The following is a 20,403-nucleotide window of genomic DNA, read 5'->3' on the forward strand; positions in this document are numbered from 1 at the left end:
TGTGGTATGTTTTTTCTGCTTCACCAATCTTCACCTTACCTCAGGGGAATATATACGGGCCACTTTAGGGCTTTCTTTTTCTCCTCTCAACCTCCTCAGCACACATTTTATCATCGCTTGATTTCCCTGACCAAATCATCACAATGTTTTTAAAAAGCCCAACCTTTTGGATTCAGAGAGCAGAACATCAAGCCCTCTTTGTCAAGGCAATTAATTCTGAACATTGTGAAGTGTATCACCTCGGTGAGGCAGCCTGGTTTGGAAGAGTTCAAGGAATTTCGAGCCTTCAGAACAATGGATGGCGTGAATGAGGGCTGGAATATAAACACTGTCAGCAATAAAGGTTTCAACTTCGTTGGTCATGATTCTATTGAGAACACATTACTAATATAATCCAACTGGCACTTTTGTGAAGGATTTGTCATTGGCACTGATCTGTAGATACTAAAAACTGATAGGTGATACTAAATTAACAATACATCACTATCTCTAATTCTCTACATTTTTTCTGTTTCTTACCAAAAAAAAAAAAAAAACTGGAAGATGACCCATAGGAGTGCACATTTCTCATTTTGGAACCGAAGGGCCTCTGGTGAAGGAGCCATCGTACTTGTCTTGACACGCCTTTTTTCTCCTTTTGTGAAAAAGAGAATTGCTCCTCACGCAAGCACTGTAAATTCAAAAACAAATTTGTAGGAAATTGCTACAACACGCAGGCTGACTCACTGCCAGTGTCTCTCATCCTCGTATCCAGCCATTGTTCTGAGGTTTAAGGATGTGCCAGTTTCATTTTCTGTAATTGTGTTCCTGTGGCTCAGTGGTAAAGCATTGCGTTAGCAGTGCAAAAGGTTGTGGGTTCAATTTCCAGGGAACACACATGGTAAAAAAAAAAAATGTATAGCCTGAATGCACTGTAAGTCACTTTTGTCTGCCAAATGTAAATGCCTAAATGTAATTAAACCAAGTATATTGCTGCCTCCCAAGGGATCTGTAGCATTTAGTTAAATTTCCATCATTCTATCATTTTCCCCTTATTTTTCCCCTCTTTTCTTTACCACAGAAAACTGTTGAGAAAAATAAAAATGGTCATGTAATGATTTTTCAATGTAGCTGCTAAGTTGTGTTAGTAGAGCTGTAGGAAATAAAAAGAAACATAAATTAAGAAGGAAAAAGTTGAATGAGAATTATTGAAGAAGAAAAAAAGAGAAATGATCAGTGGAGCTCAGTAAAAAAAGCTTTTCTTTTGTCTTCAAAGTATGCCTTGAGAAACCACGTTTGTTGTCAGCACCTCATCAAAAGGCAAATATACAAGAAAAGAGAAAGAGCGCTAGACAGAGAGACTGATAAGAGGGAGGAAAGCTTCAGAAGTTGAGAGTTAGATTATTACAGGGTGTGGTAGAGCAGCTAATAAATTAACTAAAAAGGTAAATGATGGAACATATAGTCAGCTATTTTGGAACTACAAAGGCATGACAGGTTGTACAAAGAGCCTGAGGGCTTTCTTTTCCCCAGTTTGATTTTTTAATATGTTTGACATGGGAAGTGTTTTAGTACAAATAACAGCAGCTGTAATGGAATCCTTGGCGTGTGTAAACCACTTGCATTATTCATAATTTGCGAGACAGTGGAGGGGAGAAAGTTTAGGACGTAGCTTATTGCTGTTATTGCGCATGACTCGACTTATTGCCACAGATAATGTGATAGGTCTCATTGCTGTTTGTACTGCCCAGCGTGGGGTGGCCCGGTTGGGCTCAGCGCAAGCGGCCAAGGCCCGATGCTGATGGCCCTAACCCTGCAGTGAAACAGCAGAGATCCCCTTTCTCACACACTGTGCTCAATGGCTTGGGCTTGGTATAAAGAGAGGACTCGGGTCATTCTTTACTCAAATAGACCTGTGGAGGATAGTGGTGATCCCCCCCGTGCAGACATGAACACATAGGTATTGCTGATCGTGGATGTTTACGGCCCTTGGGACGCAATGAGCTCTCGAAACCCCTGCTGACGAAACCGCTGACAGCCAGTGATGGTACAGAACCTTGCCTGGAGGGCGCATTCATGTCACAGAGAATGTGCGTCAGGCGTTTAGACATTGATACACTACATTAGCTATTGATGATCCCAGTTTTGAGCTGATTGAGAAATCCTTTTAAATTTAAATTGAATTGAAGTGGCAAACAAAGCCGAACCGCATTTCCAATTTGATAGATGGATGGATGGATGGATGGATGGATGGATGGATGGATGGATGGATAGATAGATAGATAGATAGATAGATAGATAGATAGATAGATAGATGGATGGATGGATGGATAGTTGGTTGGTTGGTTGGTTAGATTGGTTGGTTGGTTGGTTGGTGGTTGGATTTATGTATATTTGTTTGATTTTGAGTAATTTTATTTCATCAGCAATCCCAATATAGTCATTATTTTATTTTATTTTATTAAAAATTATTTATTTGTTTGTTTGTTTTTTATTTTTTTGTTTTTTTATTTTTTTGTTTTTTGGGGTGTAGATAGTTGGGTAATGATGATAGATTAATGGATTGAATGTGTATAACAGCTTTAGTCCACTGTGCCACAGCCCTGACCAATGTATTTTTTTTTTCTTTATAAAAAAGAGCCTTCAGTCTTGGCCTGGAGGTAGGGTCGTGAGCATGGTAGACACTGAGCCCTTTAACAAAACCATTGATTTCAAAGAGAGCCCCACTCGGCTTGAATATTCCACATGCTTGGCTCTTGGCATCAGGTGGAGTAGAAGTGAAGAGGTTGCAGAAGGAGCACTCCGCAAGCCTTTCTTTCCCACTCTCCTCCACCTTTTCATTAGCCTGGCAGCCCTCGCTTCTTATGGAGCACCGGCCCGCAACAGCGGTAGTGGTGCACTGTGCGAGACCCTTGGGTCCTTCCACTTAAAGAGGCCCTGTGCCAAGTTGGCAGTCCAAATTGGCCTCAGTTTACAGCATGATACCTGGCTGAAACAGAATACACTATGAAGCTTTCTAGCAATACCTTTATGAAAGAAAGCACTTTAAGCATTATTCAGCAGCCCACCTAGCCCTTTTTAAAGAAAAGAAGACAGTGGAGTATTGTGATCTGCGCTTAGGAGGGTTTGCCACTTCCTGCTTGTTGTCTTTGCAAAGCTTGCTTTGATAAGGCACCTCTCTAATAAAGTGATGCTATCACAGGGAAATTACATGATGAAGTGGATGCTCTGGCTTGGGTTTTCTGGCCTGAAATGTGCAAGCCAACCAAGTTCTTCAGCCACTGTTGATTACTCTGGCAGATGATGCTACATGGAAATAGCTTTTAGTCCGTTTAAGTCAGTTTTTGTTTTAGGCATTGTTTTTGTCTTTTAATGAAAATATCCTTTAAAGTTAGTCAATACTTCATCATGACTATAGCATATAAGTTTAATCGATTTTATATATATATATATATATATATATATATATATATATATATATATATATATATATATATATATATATATATATATATATATATATATATATATATATGTATATATATATATATATATATATATATATATATATAGGTGAGATTAACTCTGCCAGTGGCACAATACTAGACTACTATTGGCCTCCAAGGTGGGCTGATAATAAGATTTTGGTCCTTGGCCTTAGCAAGCTTGGAGAAACAACCCTATTGGGCAGTGGCGTCACTGGAGCCTCACTGGCATCCACTGGCTGGAGACAGGCAGATTTGCCTTTTAAACTAGATTAACTTTCACAGACTGACATAGAAAATGCTGGCAGCCGACCCTGTCTACTTGAGACACTGGCTGCCCACCCAGCCCCCAGACCATTAGCCTTGGCCTAGTGTTCTTGGCTGGCACCTGACCTGCCCATGGCTCACATAACATATCACCACAAGCACAGAGCGAGAGAGAGAGAGGCGAGGGGGGGGGGGGGGGAGGGAGAGATTGGGAGATAATGACCCCCTCTACGACTCTCATTGCACTATTTGAAATCAGTTCAGTTGTGTTCTTTATTCACCCCTGCCACAGGCTGGGATTGAATTTCCTGGCCGCATCACAATGTGCTGTGGTCAGTCAGATTGCAAAGTGAGTAAGAGGGGGGGAAAGAGGGAGGATGTATGTGTTTACCCCTATGCTTGTGGCTTAATAGCTCCATATGTTTGTGAGAAGAAGTGACAGGCAGAAGTGGGGGCTGAAAGAGGGTCAGTTTCCCTTTCATGGGTACACTTCAGTCAAACCTATGCTCTCTGAGCCAGAGACAGTGTTATATACACCAACCACAGTACAAAACACATATCACACACTTAAACACACACTTTCAGAGGAACTCAATTATCTGTATAAGGTTTCCAGAGCTATATCTCCAGGGGGAGTTTGTTCAAACCTGTAGTTTTTCATCGGATTCCTATTGTGTTTTCTGTTTGCCCTATTGTATTGTTTGATTCTTTTTGATATGTTTGATCTTGTGATGAAAATGTCTTTCAAGCTGCTTTCAGATAAGAAAATTGTCTTGTTAAAACCTGTTGAAGTTGACGTCTACCGTTTCTCTCTTTCACACACATATTTTACTGTGCCAGATCACATTGTAAAACACATAATGGCATGTAGAACAATAGTTTGACTAGGCAAGCTTCTCACAAAACATGATATAAATCGTAGTTACTTACGAACAATAACATAAAATGGCATAATATTGAACACAATGCACAGCCAGATCAGAAAAGACTGTGCAAGTGTGGGCAAAGATAAAAAAGGAAGAAAGGAAGGATGGTGTGTGAGAGAGAGAGGTTCGTTTGTGTGTAAATCTCTGTTTTGTCTGGCTGGCTGTTTTTTTTGTTGAGATGTTTGGGCTGAGTGCCGAGGCTGGGTGCAGGCAGGCCCACAGGAACTGTGTTGGCACTTGTCTGGCCTGCCGTTGGGCCGCTCATTGTCTCAACCTGTGTGCATTGTTCACTATCTCCCCCTCCTCCTTTCTCCGACAGGTGATAACTACCCGGTGCAGTTCATTCCATCCACAATGGCAGCTGCTGCCGCGTCAGGACTCAACCCTCTCCAGCTCCAGGTATGTACAGTCACAAAAGAATTTACGGGCAGCGGGCCAAGCCCTCAGCACCGTGTGAGCAAACCAGCTGTATGCTAAATAATAAGTTAGAGCTAAATCACTCACACACCAGTCCACCCCTACAAGCTTAACACCTTCCATCTGCAGTATAGCCCGTTTTTACAGCGCAGCATTGTCGCCTGTGCATGGGAATCAGTTGTTGCATCGTTGAAGGGTATTTCAGAGGCCCCTCATGCTTTAATTGCTTTTTCTTGAGTAACTTTGTGGTAACGTTGCGTATCATAATGATGGAAGAGCTTCCAAGACCCTCCGGGCTGCCTTGGAAGCATTTCTCAGATGCTATCTCCATGTGCTTAAATATCGATTGACACCTTCATTACAATTTATCTTATCATGCTCGTCATTCAAACAGCATGTTTTATTTTTTATGCAACTTATGCCATTAGTCCTTCCTGTTTACTCAGAGAAATTGTTCATTAGACTTGTGCTTTGAAACTTTAAATGCACCTAAGTTCCTCTAAGTTCTTTGAGAAAAGACAGAAGGATCAAATGAACGAGAGCAGAAAGCGATGGAGCTCGCAGCCACATAGCGGATTCATTTATTCATTTTTTCTCGCTTTTTTATTCACAGACATTTGTTGTTTTGTCAACAACAGTAGTAAGCGGTTGATAGCAATTAGACATTAAGCTCTCTGATAGCTGGGAATGTTACAAAACAAAGCTGAGAGCGGAGGGAGGAGGACGTGCGGGGGAGAGAGGATAGGAGAGCGTTTCGTACCTTTTCTTCTTGCTGATACATGTGCACAATTTGTCCTTCGGAGCTTATCGCTCTCAGCATTAATGAGCCTTGGCAAGTTGGAACAATGCTTGCAGCTGGAGCTGGAAAGGCCTTTGCTATAGCATGCGACTTTGGGGAGAACAATCATCTGTGTTGAAGGTGTGGAATGCATCTATTCATGTTAAAGAGCGTGTGTAGAATTTGCATGCACTTGTAAGAACGAGCTAAACAGGGAGTGAGCTTGTGATGCAAAAACGGATTGAAAATCATTTGGATCCCTACGCATAAGCGCGTCTTCCCTCCTCCCTAAGGAGTAAGCTGCGGTGGCAAAACCAGGGCCCGTCACATCTATTAATAGCATTTCTGATGGGTCAGCTCGAGTCTGGGATAGTCATATATCAGGAGGCACTGAGACCTCTCAGCCATTCATTGTGATAATAGATTTAACCCTGGGAATGGGCTGAGAGCAAGCCTCCGAGTCCATGACTTGGCTGACCTTTAGAAAATACAGTAAACACAAATGAGTTGCATTCCCATTAATTTAAGTTTGTCTGTCTGCCGCAGATTTAGCCGAGCAGATTGGTATTTACTCTCCGTACCCTTGAGTCTAAGAAAGCCCGGCTAGTCAAACATACCCTTTCCGCCGCAACTGAGCTCCGATCATCACGCGGAAGATGATTAAAAATGATCAGGACGGAGATAGAGGAGATGAATCTCATTCCGGGTGCGATGATAATGCCGTTAACGCTCGCGTTTTGTCTGGCGGGCTAAGACAGAGAAGTTGTACGCAAAAGTTCACTTTGAGGACAAAAGTGCAGGCAAAACATTCTTTTTAAAGAAAATGATGAGTTTGTAATTAAATGAGAAAGGGAGATGCGGACCGATTTGTACGGCAGTTAGCACGTGCTAGCATGCGGTCGGGGCTGCTTTTGTCTCTCTTCCTTTTTTGAGCAGAAATAACAAGCTTTGAATTGCTGTCTTAAATCAAAGGAAGCGGATCTTTCTAAATATGTCAGATAAATGAGGGCCAGCGCTGGGTCAGTGTTAATGAGAGGTATGTATGGATTTATCTGCTGTGTCTGGGTGATTATCTGTAATGGCGGTATCACTGAGCTCTCGCCGCTTATGCATCACTGATCCGCTCGGTGGGAGTGACCTCACCTATGAGATCCGCACTTCCTGTGCCAGTGGACCCACCCACCCTGTGCCACTGGCTGGGTGCATCTGTCTAATTAGAATATCTTCACTTGTCAGCAATTCTGGCAAGGTATCATTTTCCCTAATTTGCTCAGTTTAGACTGGGGAAATATATGAACCTTAAAAAATGCTCTGATTGGAAAGGAATTAATTCCCACAATGCTGTGCTCGGTCATGCAGGAAGAGGGTCGGCCGCTCTGCCAGTCTTTATGTTGCCGATGCTACCGCTCACAATTTTACCGTGTCATAACAGTAAGTGGGCTGGCTGTGGAATGTCTCTCTCTCTTTCTGTTTCTGTCCTGTCTCTTCCCCGTCACCCCGGCCCTACCGCAGGCTAACAAAAGGCCTCAGGTCCTGGGGAGTGGAAATGAAAGCGGCCAGGCGATCTGAGAGCGTAATTTGCTTGTCAATACATTTCCCTCGAGCAGCGACATGCGCGTACATGCACCCGCTTGTCACCGCGCGTCCCAACGCGCCGAGTAATTTCGCTCAATGCATCCCTGACAGATTGGCCCTCGTCTGCAAGTCACCAGAGAAAAGCCGCTCAAACTATTCCCCAGACCGCATGCCTCTCTTCATTAAGACCCTCTCAGGGTTCAGGATGAGCTGGGCACAGCCTCCAAACAATGGCTCCATCCCCCGGCGTTGCTTCCCTATTAGAAGTGACACCTCTCACCTTCAGGCGGAAATTGTGTCGGATTGTAGCCGTATGGCCAGACAGTCTAAAAGGAATTATCCTAATTCTACAAAAGAATTCGATTTTATTTTTTGTCTGCTTGAATTGGCATTTAATTTGCCAGCGTACAAGATCACCTTACATCAATTGCTTAGAGGAAAACAATTTCCTTAAAGCCATTCTGTCCTTGATATATTGTTTTGTCAAGAGCTTTATACAAATCTCAAGTCTACTTGTGAGAGGCCTGTGTTTTATCATTGGGAGCAGTCTTTTGGGTTTAAGCAGTCCTAAAATAAAGCATCATGGGATAAAGCCGAACATCTGGGTCTTCCCTGTGGCATATAATAGAGGGAGAGAACACAAATAGGACCTGCTGGCCTCTATCCTGCTCTCTTTTACTCTCTTATTCTTCAGTCTCACTTTATCTCTTTTAATTGACAAACTCTGTTACAGTTTTAAATGTCATGCAAATGAATTTACTGTGTATATATAACCTTCTTTAATTTATACGTATTTAATTTAATAATTAATTTTTTAAAATAATAATTAATTAAAAGTAATTTCTTGTTTCTATTTCTTTACATACATTTTATTTTGACCCAATGAAAGCCCTTAACACTTTTAATAAAGCAGTTATGTTTAGGTATTTTAGGTGTTACAGTAGGTCCGTTTTCAAGGTTTTGTTAATATCAAGTTTTTATTAATTTAAATCATGTCTCCTGATGCTTCAATTTTAAGTAGCATCTATTAAATTTAATTTAAATTTAATTTAATTTAAATGGTCCCGGGGTCTCAGAGACCCCAAACAGAACATGAGGGTTACATTTTTATAGCATTTCTCAAGTTAAAGGTGCTTTATATCATGCTCTTATTACTGCTAACACATTTAAGAGTCAGGGAAACTTCTCCAAAACTTCTGCTAGGGATGAGGGAAGAGAGGAAATACTGTGTTATCTTTTGTTTGGATGCTCATGTCTCTGCATTCCGGATGTGTGGAGAGAGCAGGGCTTTCTGCCACAACTAACAAGTGGAACACTTTTGACTATGAGCTGCAGAAATGAGAGCGAACAGCTGCTGGTGTGATTGAGGAGGAGAGGAGAGAAAGAAGGAGAGGGGAAAGGAGTGCTGTGCGAGACAGACTCCGGAGAGATAGCCAGAAGACAAGAGGCGGTATGAGCACGGGGCAGAGCCTCTAATGGGAGGGATAGGTGGACATCTGGATGGTTGGAATTGTAAAACAGAGAGGCAAGTAAACAGATAGTGAGAGATGTGGACCATCTAGCTTAGAATGACCACCTGGGTTGATACCAGCACAGGGTTATTAGTGTACGCTTGTATAGCAGAAATGTGCAGGACATATCCTACCCTTCAAGTTAGTGGAGCTATGTAAGGAAATAGAAGGAAAAAATGAGGTGGATGGGTTGAGATGGGGGAAGGGACAAATGAGCGAGGGAGCAGGCTGGGCGCCAGCAGATGGGACAGATGTCTGGCCATACTGGAAAGCATTGGCGCAGCGCAGTAGCGAACCCCTGCTTCCCTTTCTGACATCTGGGCCAGCCTGGGTCAGCCCGCCTGCCTTGGGCAATGAGCCTGGACAAGCCTTGTGGCAAACGGGCGCGGGCGCCCCAATGCTACTGAAATGGCAGAGTCGGCCATGCGGCAGTAACGCAGTCCTCTCCCCATGCTACCGCTCAGCTGTGCCCATACAGAGAGCCGAGGAGGACGCACAAACACAAGAGCCTTAGTGTATGTAATTTAGTGTGTATAGTGTGCTTATGTGTTGACGTATGATAATGTATCAGTGGGGCTTTTTGGGCCTCATGGACACGTTTCAGTGAGCTCAGACTGGGGCCTGTGCGGATAAGTTGGAGAGACAGTCATGCACCATTATAGCTAGAAGCACTAAAATTGGCTAAATCTGCCACTGTATTTCACAGCATCTGCCAGAGAGCAGTCGGCCCCTCTCTTTAAGAACAAACAAGAGACTCAAGTTGTTTTTTTTCCACACATGATGGCCTATTTGCCCATCATATGTGCTCAAATTTAGTGTTTCATGAACCATTTCAATTTGCGGTCTCATTCCAGAGAAAAAATCAGAAAATATACACACTGTGAGCACTGTGAACCATAAAGGTGACGTTTATTACCATTTAAAAAATCAGACTAACCCCAAATCTTTTTGTTTATTTTTTTTAAGAAATTGATACTTTTATTGAGCACGTACATATTAAACTGCTCAAAAGTGGCAGTAACTTCCTTTTCAAAAGAATCCTGAAAAAAAGTGTATCATGGTTTCCGTGAAACAGTGCAACATTGACGAAAATAAGAAATGTTTCCTGAGCACCAGATTTCCAAACTTTTTTTTAGACTTTGTGTATAGGATAGTTGAGTATTGAAAAAGTTGTGATTCAGTTACGACCCAGCTCAGACTCGGACCCTCGGCTCTGATTATAACATCCATTTTTACAGTGTAAAACACAGTGTCTTTGAATGCAATACCTACCTTAATCGTGCCTTTTTCGTTTATAAACAGTTTATTCTGAGCGTTTACATACCTTTACACAGAGGTGGAGCACTGAATTGGCTCTCCAAGACACTTGAAAGCAAAGTATCCCTGAGTGCTGATGCATCCAGCAGTGTGGTCTGAAAGTGTCAGATAATCTGGATGATCTGCAAATACTGTTGTTGCAGGCAGAATCGGTGGGCCCTCTCATTTAACCTCTTCTGTCTCCAGAGGGGTTGCTTTTAATTATCAGAGGCTAACCGCCTGACCTTGGGCTGGACCCCAGTCATTTGGGATCCACGGACTGTGAGATGGGCTTGGCTCATGTGTGCATGAGAGGGAGGCGGGAGACATTAGTCTGGCTGCGTGTGTGTGCGTGTATCGCTCAAAGTATGAGGACCGCGGGCGAGCGAATTGAAAAGCCCCATTTCCCGAGCCCCTCTCTCTCTAACTAAGCTGTATAGCAGCGAGTCATTTAATGCTCAAGTGGACAAAGGTATTACCTGAGTCACTGGGGTGGATCAGGCCTTTTCTCTGCAGGCCTTTCTGAAACCACATGCTGAGAGCAGCTCAACATCTCTGCCTCTCTTTTTCTTTAGCTCGCTTTTGGCCGCTCTCTTTCTCTCCAGCACCACTAGTGTTCGGTCCCCATCAACTTCCATTTCCTCAGAGCCAGCAGCTTCAGTACACACTGTAATAGCTCTCCACTGTGTCAGATTGCTGCTTACACACCACTTGTATGTCTGTTGGTGTTACAGCACACACATGTGTTTTGAGTGTGTGTGTGTTAGGTAGCAGCTGAGGCACTCATCTTTTGTTCCTCTTTTAAAGTATCAAAACCAATAACCAATAATTACATTACATTCTATTATATTTAATGGATGTTCGGAAAGTGTCATATAAAGATTTTATATTTATATTTTTTATATTAATTTATATATTTTATATTTATTACTTATATTTTAGAGGTTTTATATATAACATTTGTATACATATTTTGTACATATTATATATGTTTTTGAGTTTGATTGTTTTATTGTTTTCACTGTACTGTGCGGAAGTCACAAAAACATTTTAAGTGTGCCAGTAGAAAGTATCTATTTGAGATTCCCAAACATTCTTTTTGCAAATATTGTTATAATTGAGAGAGATTTTTGTATGAACAAAGACTTCTACAACAGACGGTATGGCCCAAATGCACATGAAATATTGATTTGAGTTGAAATGCTTGTATTATATGAGAAATCATCAGAATGTGTTAAGTATTCCTGAGAAAACGATGCTCATGAAAATCTTGTGAATTTTATCTTTCACTGCTCATTTGTGAAACATAAAGAGTGGAAGCTTAATTATTATAAATAGATTTAAAGCATTAATAGACAATGTTAACTCAGACTGAAGAATGATAAGATTGAGTATGCTCAGCCTTTTAGTTTTGTGGGGCAGGGGGCATGGAGCCAGCTTGTCCCGGCTGCCCCACTCCCTGTTCAGCCATTGACTTTGAGCATGACCCTCATTAGCGTTGGCCCTGTCTGCTGTGGAGACCCTGCAGTATGGCTGGAGGAGAGGCAGAGGAGGCCCAGTGGAGCCCTGCATTACATGCCCTTCAGACAGACTCCCACCACATCAGCACATCTCTCTCTCTCTGTCTCCTTTTGTCTATTTTCACACCTTTCAGCATCAAAACACATGACCTTAATACACAAGCCAGACTGTGCACAGCTCGATGTGACACATTTGCAAGCATCCTCTCCTTTCCTGCCCTTGACAGTAAGAAGCTTGCTACGTGTCGCACCTATTAGTATTTATTGTTTTTTTTTTCCGCCTGTGTCTTTCTAGCGGACCACTTTACTCGTAACCCTGTGGCTTTGACCCGTTAATCAGGCCTCACAAAAGGCAGTCTGACTGGCTCTAATTTGAAGCAAAAGCCAATTATGCTCTTTTTCCGGAACAATAAAGTTCTTCCCACGCAAGGTCAGAGTCCCTCTGCCCATCCACATCGTCAGCAGCAGCGCTGTTAACAAACATCTGTCCAGCAGACTGGGCCGAGGGCTTCCTTCTTGTTCACAAGCACACAAACTCACACGTACATTCACTTACTACCTATAGAGAAAAAAAGAATAGCGATTGTGTTTTTTGCTCTGCAGGACAAAGGCTTTCTGTTTACCAGGCTGGCGAGCTGCACTATCACTGTGTGAACCTAATCAGCCTGCCATTTCCGCTGTCCATGTGCCGGCGCTTGCCCCAGGTCTCCTGCAGAAGAATGACCCTTTTGTGCGCCACTAATGTGCAAGCGTTTAACTTTGGTACCAGAGAGCATTTTAGTGTTTATATCTCCTGATACATGTAGACACAAAGTGCTTTGTCTGGGCTCAGGTTTTTCTATGCGAGTGGCTGAGGTGGGGCAGGCCACTAATGCTGGTGCCACTTTTTCCATCTCAGACAAATGGAGACCTTATGTAGCCCAGTAAGGAAAGGAAATGAGAGCAGAGAGAGGGCAAACACGCTCTGGTACATACGCATTCAGAAAACCTCTATGCTTTTTTGGGGTTAAAAATACAACGACTGAGGCTGTAAAAACATATGAATAATAGCACTGGGCCGCTATTTTTAGGGGGGACTGAAAAAATTTGGCTTAAATGTTGGCATTGTAGTTTTGGGTTTGGCTTATCCATGTAAAAATCATAAAGTGAGCAAAATATAGAAACGCTCCGGCTGATTCATTAAAGGGGTGATATTTTATCACTGAAACTTATGACAAAATTATTTTCTAAACTCTTTCACATTAACATGGTACATTGAGCTGTATTTTTACTGACTGTTCTACTATTTTTACTGACTTTTAGTATAAAAAAAGATAGAACAGATAGGGCTGATAGAACAGTGTTATTTTAATATGATTTACATAGAATTATAGTTTTTATTGATATTTTGAGTTCGCTTTTATTTGTACATACAATTTTGTCATTTTGTGGTTTTGTCATTTTTAGTTTTTATCCCCAGTAAGTAAATTTAGGGCTTCAACTTATACCATATTTCAAGTAGTTGTAAAGGCAGCATTTATAATTTAAGTTGTTTAGTTTAAGTTTTTTTTGTTTTAATATTTAGATTTTATTTCAGCTTTATTCAAATAGCCCTGTCTTGGAATCCACTTTAAATATTCGTCCAGTTCATGTTAGATTATACAGATCTCTACTGTCTCCAATCTCTGTTTCAAGTCTTTGCTTCATGCACTTTCAATGTTTTCAGTTTTAACATTTACTGTATGTCCCGTGGCCTGGTTTGATTCCTCTTATTTAATGTAAGAGACAAAAGACAATATAAGCATTTACCTGCTCACTAATCAATATTTGCCTGAGGGAAAGCAGCCGTGCATACATCTGTCTTCTCACTAGAGAGCTGAAAGGAAGTGTGATTGTTTTAAGCGTCTGTGAATAATACAACGCGCTAAAACAAATGTCAATATACAGTGTTGTACAATTTGACATTCTAACCCAGGATTTTCTATTTAATTGTTCCTTTTGATCTAACACTGCTTTGTTTTTTTGAATGGTGCAGTTGTTACTTTTCATTTTTGTTATTTTGTCTGCATGGTGTGTGGGTATTAGCGATCTGTTGAAATAAAATCATTCTCAATAGGTTATGACAGTCAGTCAGTCTCAGAGCTGAAATCTAAACCTCTCCCGCACACTTTCTCAGCTCAGTTCTGATAAGTGATTGGCACGCAGCACTTCAGCATGCTGAATGTGTACCGCTGAAAGGTTGCTGATGTTAGCGAGCGTGTTGACCGTGAGCCAGTGAAAATAAGCAGAAGAATGTGAATTCTCTTTGTCAGGCTTCCTCTCTTAATGAATGTCATTGATAGAGTGCGTAATTGAAACTCGACTACCTTGAGTTTGTGTAACTTTAGGGGAATGTGCATTGCGCCATTGTAGGGGGAAGTTCAGGTGTCTGCGTAGCGACACGAAAAGGCGCCAATTAAAGTCAAAAGGGCTTACTAGAGTGAGCGAGGGGAAGGAAATCAGATCTTAGAAGCAGCTAGGCATCAGTCTGCAAATTTTGCATGATGAGTGGAAAGACGAGTGGCTCCAAGTCTCTTGTATGCGTGCCATTGCTTTGTGGTTTTTTGAGGCTGCTGTCTCTCCCTGGATCCAAGCTTTGATATACAGTTAGACCTTTGATGGAGCTTCTATGCTGGGATGGAAAGGGAAAAAGCAATGCGAGGGAGAGAAGAAAAGAGAGAATAAAGGCTTTGAATGGTGTCTGGCTTTGGATGTTAACGCCTTGTGGGTTGTCTCCCTCCTTACAGCAACTCTACGCCGCCCAGCTGGCCAGCATGCAGGTCTCTCCAGGAGCCAAGATGCCTCCGTTACCCCAGCCCCCCAATTCTACTGGGCCGATCTCCCCGTCTGGCTTGAAGAATGAAAAGAGGGCCTCAACCCCCCTGGCTCAAGTCAAGGTACGAGCCCAGCCTGGTCTGGTGCGACTGGAGTGGTACTTGACCTAGTCTTCTCCACTTCCTTGTTCACTAAATCAGCTGTGGTAGGTACAGCAGCAAGCGCGCACCGTCAGTTCTCCTCTCGCTCCGAGCCCATCAATCTGGGCTGCTTTTACAAGGCACCCGCTCTCTCAAGCAGAACTCTGTGGACAGGGTTGCTATGGCTTTCCCTGCTCCTGGAGAGCAATTTTTGGAATACACAGTTTCTCATGACAGAGACTGGCCCACGTTTTCCTGCGCGTTACATTTAACTTGGACCGGACTAAGGCAATGACATCAGAGGCACATAATCTAAATATATTGATGAGGCTACAATGATGTGATGACTGTCTTTTGTTTCTTTTATAAGATCAACACTCGCAGCACATAGGGCTTTTCCATCAGTCTTCACTGATATACATCATCGTTTTGTTTTTTTGTGCTGCGGCTGTAACCTAAAACACTTGCACATTTGGAAAAGTTTAGTTTAATATCACAATAGAACGGGGGTAAATCATTGAGACGAACAGTAGTGTGTGCGTAGCCCCCATAATCCTCTTCAGTCGCTCAGCTAAGCTGCTCCTCCAGGGCTTTTGGAGCTCTGCCCTTGGAGAGAGCCGCCACATATCAACATCTCAAAGCATACGGTAAGATCATTGGCAATTACACTGAGCCACAATTCAGAGTCGGACGGGCATTTTTAGACATTCTACTTCAGTTTATGTTGGCAACACGTGTTGTATGAGGTACACTATGCTAATGTTGATCATATTTTTGCCCCGTTAACTCCATATGTAGATACACTGTGCTTAATTAGCTAGCAGTCTGTTTGTTTGTCTAGTTGAAGCGTAATTGAACGACAAACTGTTATTGGCAGTCAGATTTGTAAAGAGCTGGGGGCAGTCTCTGTATGTGGCCCATCTGTTTGGACAGTACAACACTGCCAGTGAAATCTTTTTCTAACCTTTACAAGATGCATTAATATGATGAGATGCATTTTTAAAGTTCTGGATTTATGATGCAGTTTTGACACAAATTGTACCTTGTGTTTTACTCATCAAGCTCTCTACTTTGGGCTGGGTAAGATTTTTTTAAATGTTTTTTAAAGTCTCTCATTTATTTAATACAAAAATATAGTAAAATAGTGATTTTGTGAAATATTATTATCATTTAAAATAGATATTTTATCTATTTTTAGAATGTATTCCTGTGACAAATTTTCAGCAGCAATTACTACAGTCTTCAGTGTCATGTGATTCTTTAGAAATCATTGTAATATGCCGATTTGGTGCTCAAGAAACATTTCTTCTTATTATCAATGTTTAACACAGTTGTGCTTGTGATTCGTTTTGTGGAAACCGTGATACATTTTTTAAGGATTCATTCAAAAATACATACTGTTACTTTTGATTAATTTGATGCATCCTTGCTGAATAAAATTCTTTCAATAAATAAATAAATGAAATATAAAAAAGAAAACTTTTAAACATTAGTGTATGTCCCTAAATATGAAACCGTATAACACAAATTAGAGCTGTTCTTCCTATAGGGACCACATTTGGTCACCACAAAGACATCAGAACACACACACTTAATTGTCATGCAACAGGCTCTCTGGTCTGATTGCATTTGTTTGAAACAGGATGTATTAGCTGTTAACCATTTCTCTCGGGCATGAGAGCAGGTGAGAAGATAAAGATGTGTGCTCAGACAGAGAGGGTTTTAATTAACCTGAACAAAGCCTGGCTCTCACTGTACTGAGGAGCTACAGCATGGCACAGAGCCTGGCTATGAATACAGAACCCATGTCTTGGAGGAGTCGGACTAATTAGTCTACAGTAATAGCCTCTGGTGCATTGTCTTTTATGTAAGGTGGAAAGCATCTCTCTATAGGGCGTCCCTGTTTTAACAGAAGCTTTGTGTCTTTTATGTACAGGAGGAGGGAACGCAGCCTCTCAACCTCTCCGCCCGGCCCAAGACAGCTGAGCCCGTCAGATCCCCCACATCCCCGACACAGAGCCTCTTCCCAGGCAACAAGAGCAGCCCGAACAGCCTGTCCAAGAGCAGAGGCATCCCCAGCCCCATCGGAGGAATGGGCCGTGGCTCGTCTCTGGGTAAAACTGTAGATTTTGTCTGCTTTTAGAGTTCTGTGTAGTGAAATCTTTTATAATTATTAACATCCTCACAGCTGAGAGACTAATTGTATATTTCTGATTCTTTGTAGTGTGGAATCAGAGAGTGAACTTGACACACTCCCAACTCATAATCTCTTTTAGACCCTGCTATTTTAAAGAGTAACGGATGGCGTTGCTGTATATTTGTTTTCAAAGCTTGTAGTTCATCTCTCATATTAAGATTTTTTTTTTTTTTTTTTTTTGGAAGCTGCTACTAACAGTTACTAAAAACAGTCTTTCATTAAAACGACAGTGTGTTGTTGAGCAGTGCTCATTTCCCTCCTCCTCTTGGAGTTGGGCTTTGAACACAGGCTTGGTGTTTGTTTTTCTTCTATTTCCGAGATTTAACTGCCATCCCGCCTCACCTCACTTTGATCCACTAATTACAGAAAGGCGACACACACTGAGATTGCTCCCTTAGTTTCCTGCTCCCCCCACACATGGAGTCGGCCACACTTACACTGCACACATGCAGACTGTACTCACAAGACCTCCTATATTGTGTTTCACAATACGGCCCTAAGCATGTGTACGTATGTGTGAACATGAGTGATTTGTCTCTGCAGACATTCTGTCTAGCCTGAACTCAACAGCGCTGTTTGGAGATCAGGATGCAGTGATGAAGGCCATCCAGGAAGCGAGGAAGATGAGGGAGCAGATTCAGAGAGAGCAGCTTCAGCACCATCAGCAGGGAATGGAGGCCAAGCTGTCCGCCCTCACCAGCATGGGCCTGAACAACTGCAGGGCTGATAAGGTGAGTGTGTCTGACACATACACTCACACATGAAAATGAACAAATAAAATCCCGAAATATAATAAAATATTGTTGTGCAATAAAAATCCTTGCCAAAAGTGCACAAAATATATACACTATATAAATAAATATATAATAAAAATAAATTAAAAGAAATTAAAAAAAATTAATTTGCAAGTTAGACAACTTACAGTAACTAGTCGATTATAGAAATTAATAGATCATTAGATTTTCATAAAATATTTTATGTGGGGCTATTTTTGAGAAAGGCATAGTTTAAGAAATATGTTGCTCTTTATTTTATTGTATATTATTGTCAAAATAGAAAAAAACCATCAAAGTCATCAAAGTGATGAGATGACCTCAAAACCCAATTTTATTCATGCAATTTGCAATCAATACCAGATTCCATTGCAGAAGTAATAAACCCAACACAACCGACTCTTGTTCCCGCCCCTTTTGCCTGAGGACACAACAACAGCCAAAACTCAAGGACTTAAGCCCACAGTGTTTTTTCGGACATGATCTTTAAAATCAGTCAAGGTCTTTGAAGCACATCCAGAGGAGTGCCTTTGATTGACATTGGCAGGGTAGATGGTGAATATGTGTGTGTGTGTGTGCATTTGTGAGCAAGGAGGACCATCGCGGTCCTCTGGTGCCTGGCCTGTGTGGGTTCAAACTGTGATGTCTCTGCCCAATTAAAGCTGCAAACAGGCAGCCCTCTTCAGCCCCTGGTGTGGGACAGGCCCACTTTGTACCGGGAGCAAGCATTCTCTCAGGGATTCCTTTTAAAAATATCTTCAATCAATGAGTCAATCAAGGAGCAGAAAAACAGACACCACTACCATCTGATTGATGCCATATTGCCAGTTGGCTGTGAGACGCAGGCAGGAACTGGGAGTGGAGGCTCATTAATTTTTCAACACCTGATTACTTTCAACCAGCATCTTAAAGTAGGTCAATGTATATGTAAAAAAGTAGAGGGACTATTTTTCAATCAACTTAGAAGCCAGGGCGAAAGACGTGCCCCGATGTGGGTGGCATCAGAGCAAACTCTGAGACCCCAGCGCGTCCTCGATAAAGGCAGAGATCGTGTTTTAAAATCATTGCTACTTCTCACAACAATTTACAGTACCTCTTTACTGCTCAGGAAGGCACTGTGGGGGTCATAATCCTGTTTTCTCAAACACAATGCCCAACTTTAAGCCATTATAAACAGAGACATCACCTAAGCCAGTGCATTACGCACCATTCTTTTGAGATTTCGCACTCTTTGTTCGTGTTCTTTGGAGGTGGATGCAGTACGTGAACATGCAGCCATCACCTGTGGCTGTCTCCCTCCCTCCTTTTTTTCCCATTTTACCTTCACCAGCCTCAACTCATCCTCTCCTTCCCTCTCTTCCTCCCAAAATTGCTCTGGGGTTAGCTCATGGTCAGCCAAATGGGAGAATATGCCGCTACATGACATGAATGCTGCTCCAACAATGACTGAAAAGGCGCGTTTGTCAACAGGCAGCACACACCTACAGCTGCATTGTTCTTAGCAGGCCGAGCTTAACGCTTTTTTTCTCCTCCTCTTTTGTCTGGCTTGGGTTTTGTCTTCGCACGATTGTAAGGCCCTGCCTTTTCACATGGTTATTTGGGCATCTCAGCTCAGATGAGCTTTGTGTGTTTTTGGGGAGGAAATCAGTTCTGTTTCTCCCAACCTCCAACCCCCCAGAGAAAAAGACATTAAGTTTGTTGTTAAATGTGTTTTCCCTAAAGGTCTTTGAAGTAAGGGCAAGGTAATTCTGGGCAGTCAGTGGCACAAAGAAAGGGGCAGAGGAGGGAATGACAAATAATAATTAGGTGCTCTATCAGTGTGAAAATATGACTGGTATGTTTGGGTTATCATTGTTGCTATAGGTTACAGAGCACATCACAAAGACTCCCTCGTTTTTTGAAGTATCATTTGCAAAGACTTTCTCCTTCTTTATGCCTATCAGAGAATGCAAGTTTATGACCTTAAAATACGATGGAAGAAAACGGCAGGCCTCTTTTGTACTGTAGTCTCGCTCAGAAGCCTGTCTGCATCTGATGATATCATAAGGGCAGCTTCATCTCATTCTGTGCTAAGCCAAACAGACGTATTGATGTCACAAACAACCAGAGGCTAAACAGAAGCTGTATTTTCCTCATCATATGTTCCATATGTCTCTGAAGTTCAAATGAGTGAGACTGAGCAGACATTCATTATTTTTTATATAGCGTAATATGAAGAATGTTCCTTATTTCTCAGTTTTGTTAGTAGGGTTGATTTGAAATTGTGATCAAATGAATTACATGATATTCTGATTTATTGAATCAGAATATCAGTATTTGCTGATAAATCAATACTTTTCAGACAGCATTACTTTGGCAAATACAAAATAATTCAATTAATTTTGTTTGAAATTAATGTTTTATTTTGGTTTGTTAATTTTTTTATTTAGTTTTCTTGTGACTTAGGGTCCGTTTATATGCATTTTGGGTGCAATATTTGAATAGTAGTTTAATTATTTTAACTCTTGTTGTTCTATTTACATGTGCAAACTGACATTATTGGCTTTATCTTTCAGGTTTTTCATCTCACCTTTAATTAGTTTTAATTTAGTATTTTTTAACCTTTGGAAAAATCTATCTAGTCGTTTTGGAACACAAGCACACATTTCTCCTCTTAGCTCCTTGCTCATCTTGCATAGTTAACGTATACATTGGGGACATGATTAATATCTTGTATTTATTATTATTATTATTATTAATCATTAAT

General features: G+C 41.6%; 1 protein-coding gene across 18 annotated transcripts in view; it reads left to right on the forward strand.

Moving 5' to 3' along the window:
- The window catches only part of sox6 (SRY-box transcription factor 6), a 150,692-nt gene that overhangs the window by 108,378 nt on the left and 21,911 nt on the right, over positions 1-20,403 (forward strand). For all 18 annotated transcript variants that reach the window (XM_042727523.1, XM_042727518.1, XM_042727526.1 and 15 more), the window contains 4 exons: positions 4,977-5,056; positions 14,520-14,669; positions 16,624-16,801; positions 17,428-17,615. In XM_042727523.1, the coding sequence (XP_042583457.1) occupies positions 4,977-5,056; positions 14,520-14,669; positions 16,624-16,801; positions 17,428-17,615 (596 nt within the window). The remainder of the gene's footprint in view (positions 1-4,976; positions 5,057-14,519; positions 14,670-16,623; positions 16,802-17,427; positions 17,616-20,403) is intronic.

The sequence above is a fragment of the Cyprinus carpio genome, chromosome B7 (genome assembly GCF_018340385.1).
Source record: "Cyprinus carpio isolate SPL01 chromosome B7, ASM1834038v1, whole genome shotgun sequence".
NCBI classification, from domain to species: domain Eukaryota; kingdom Metazoa; phylum Chordata; class Actinopteri; order Cypriniformes; family Cyprinidae; genus Cyprinus; species Cyprinus carpio.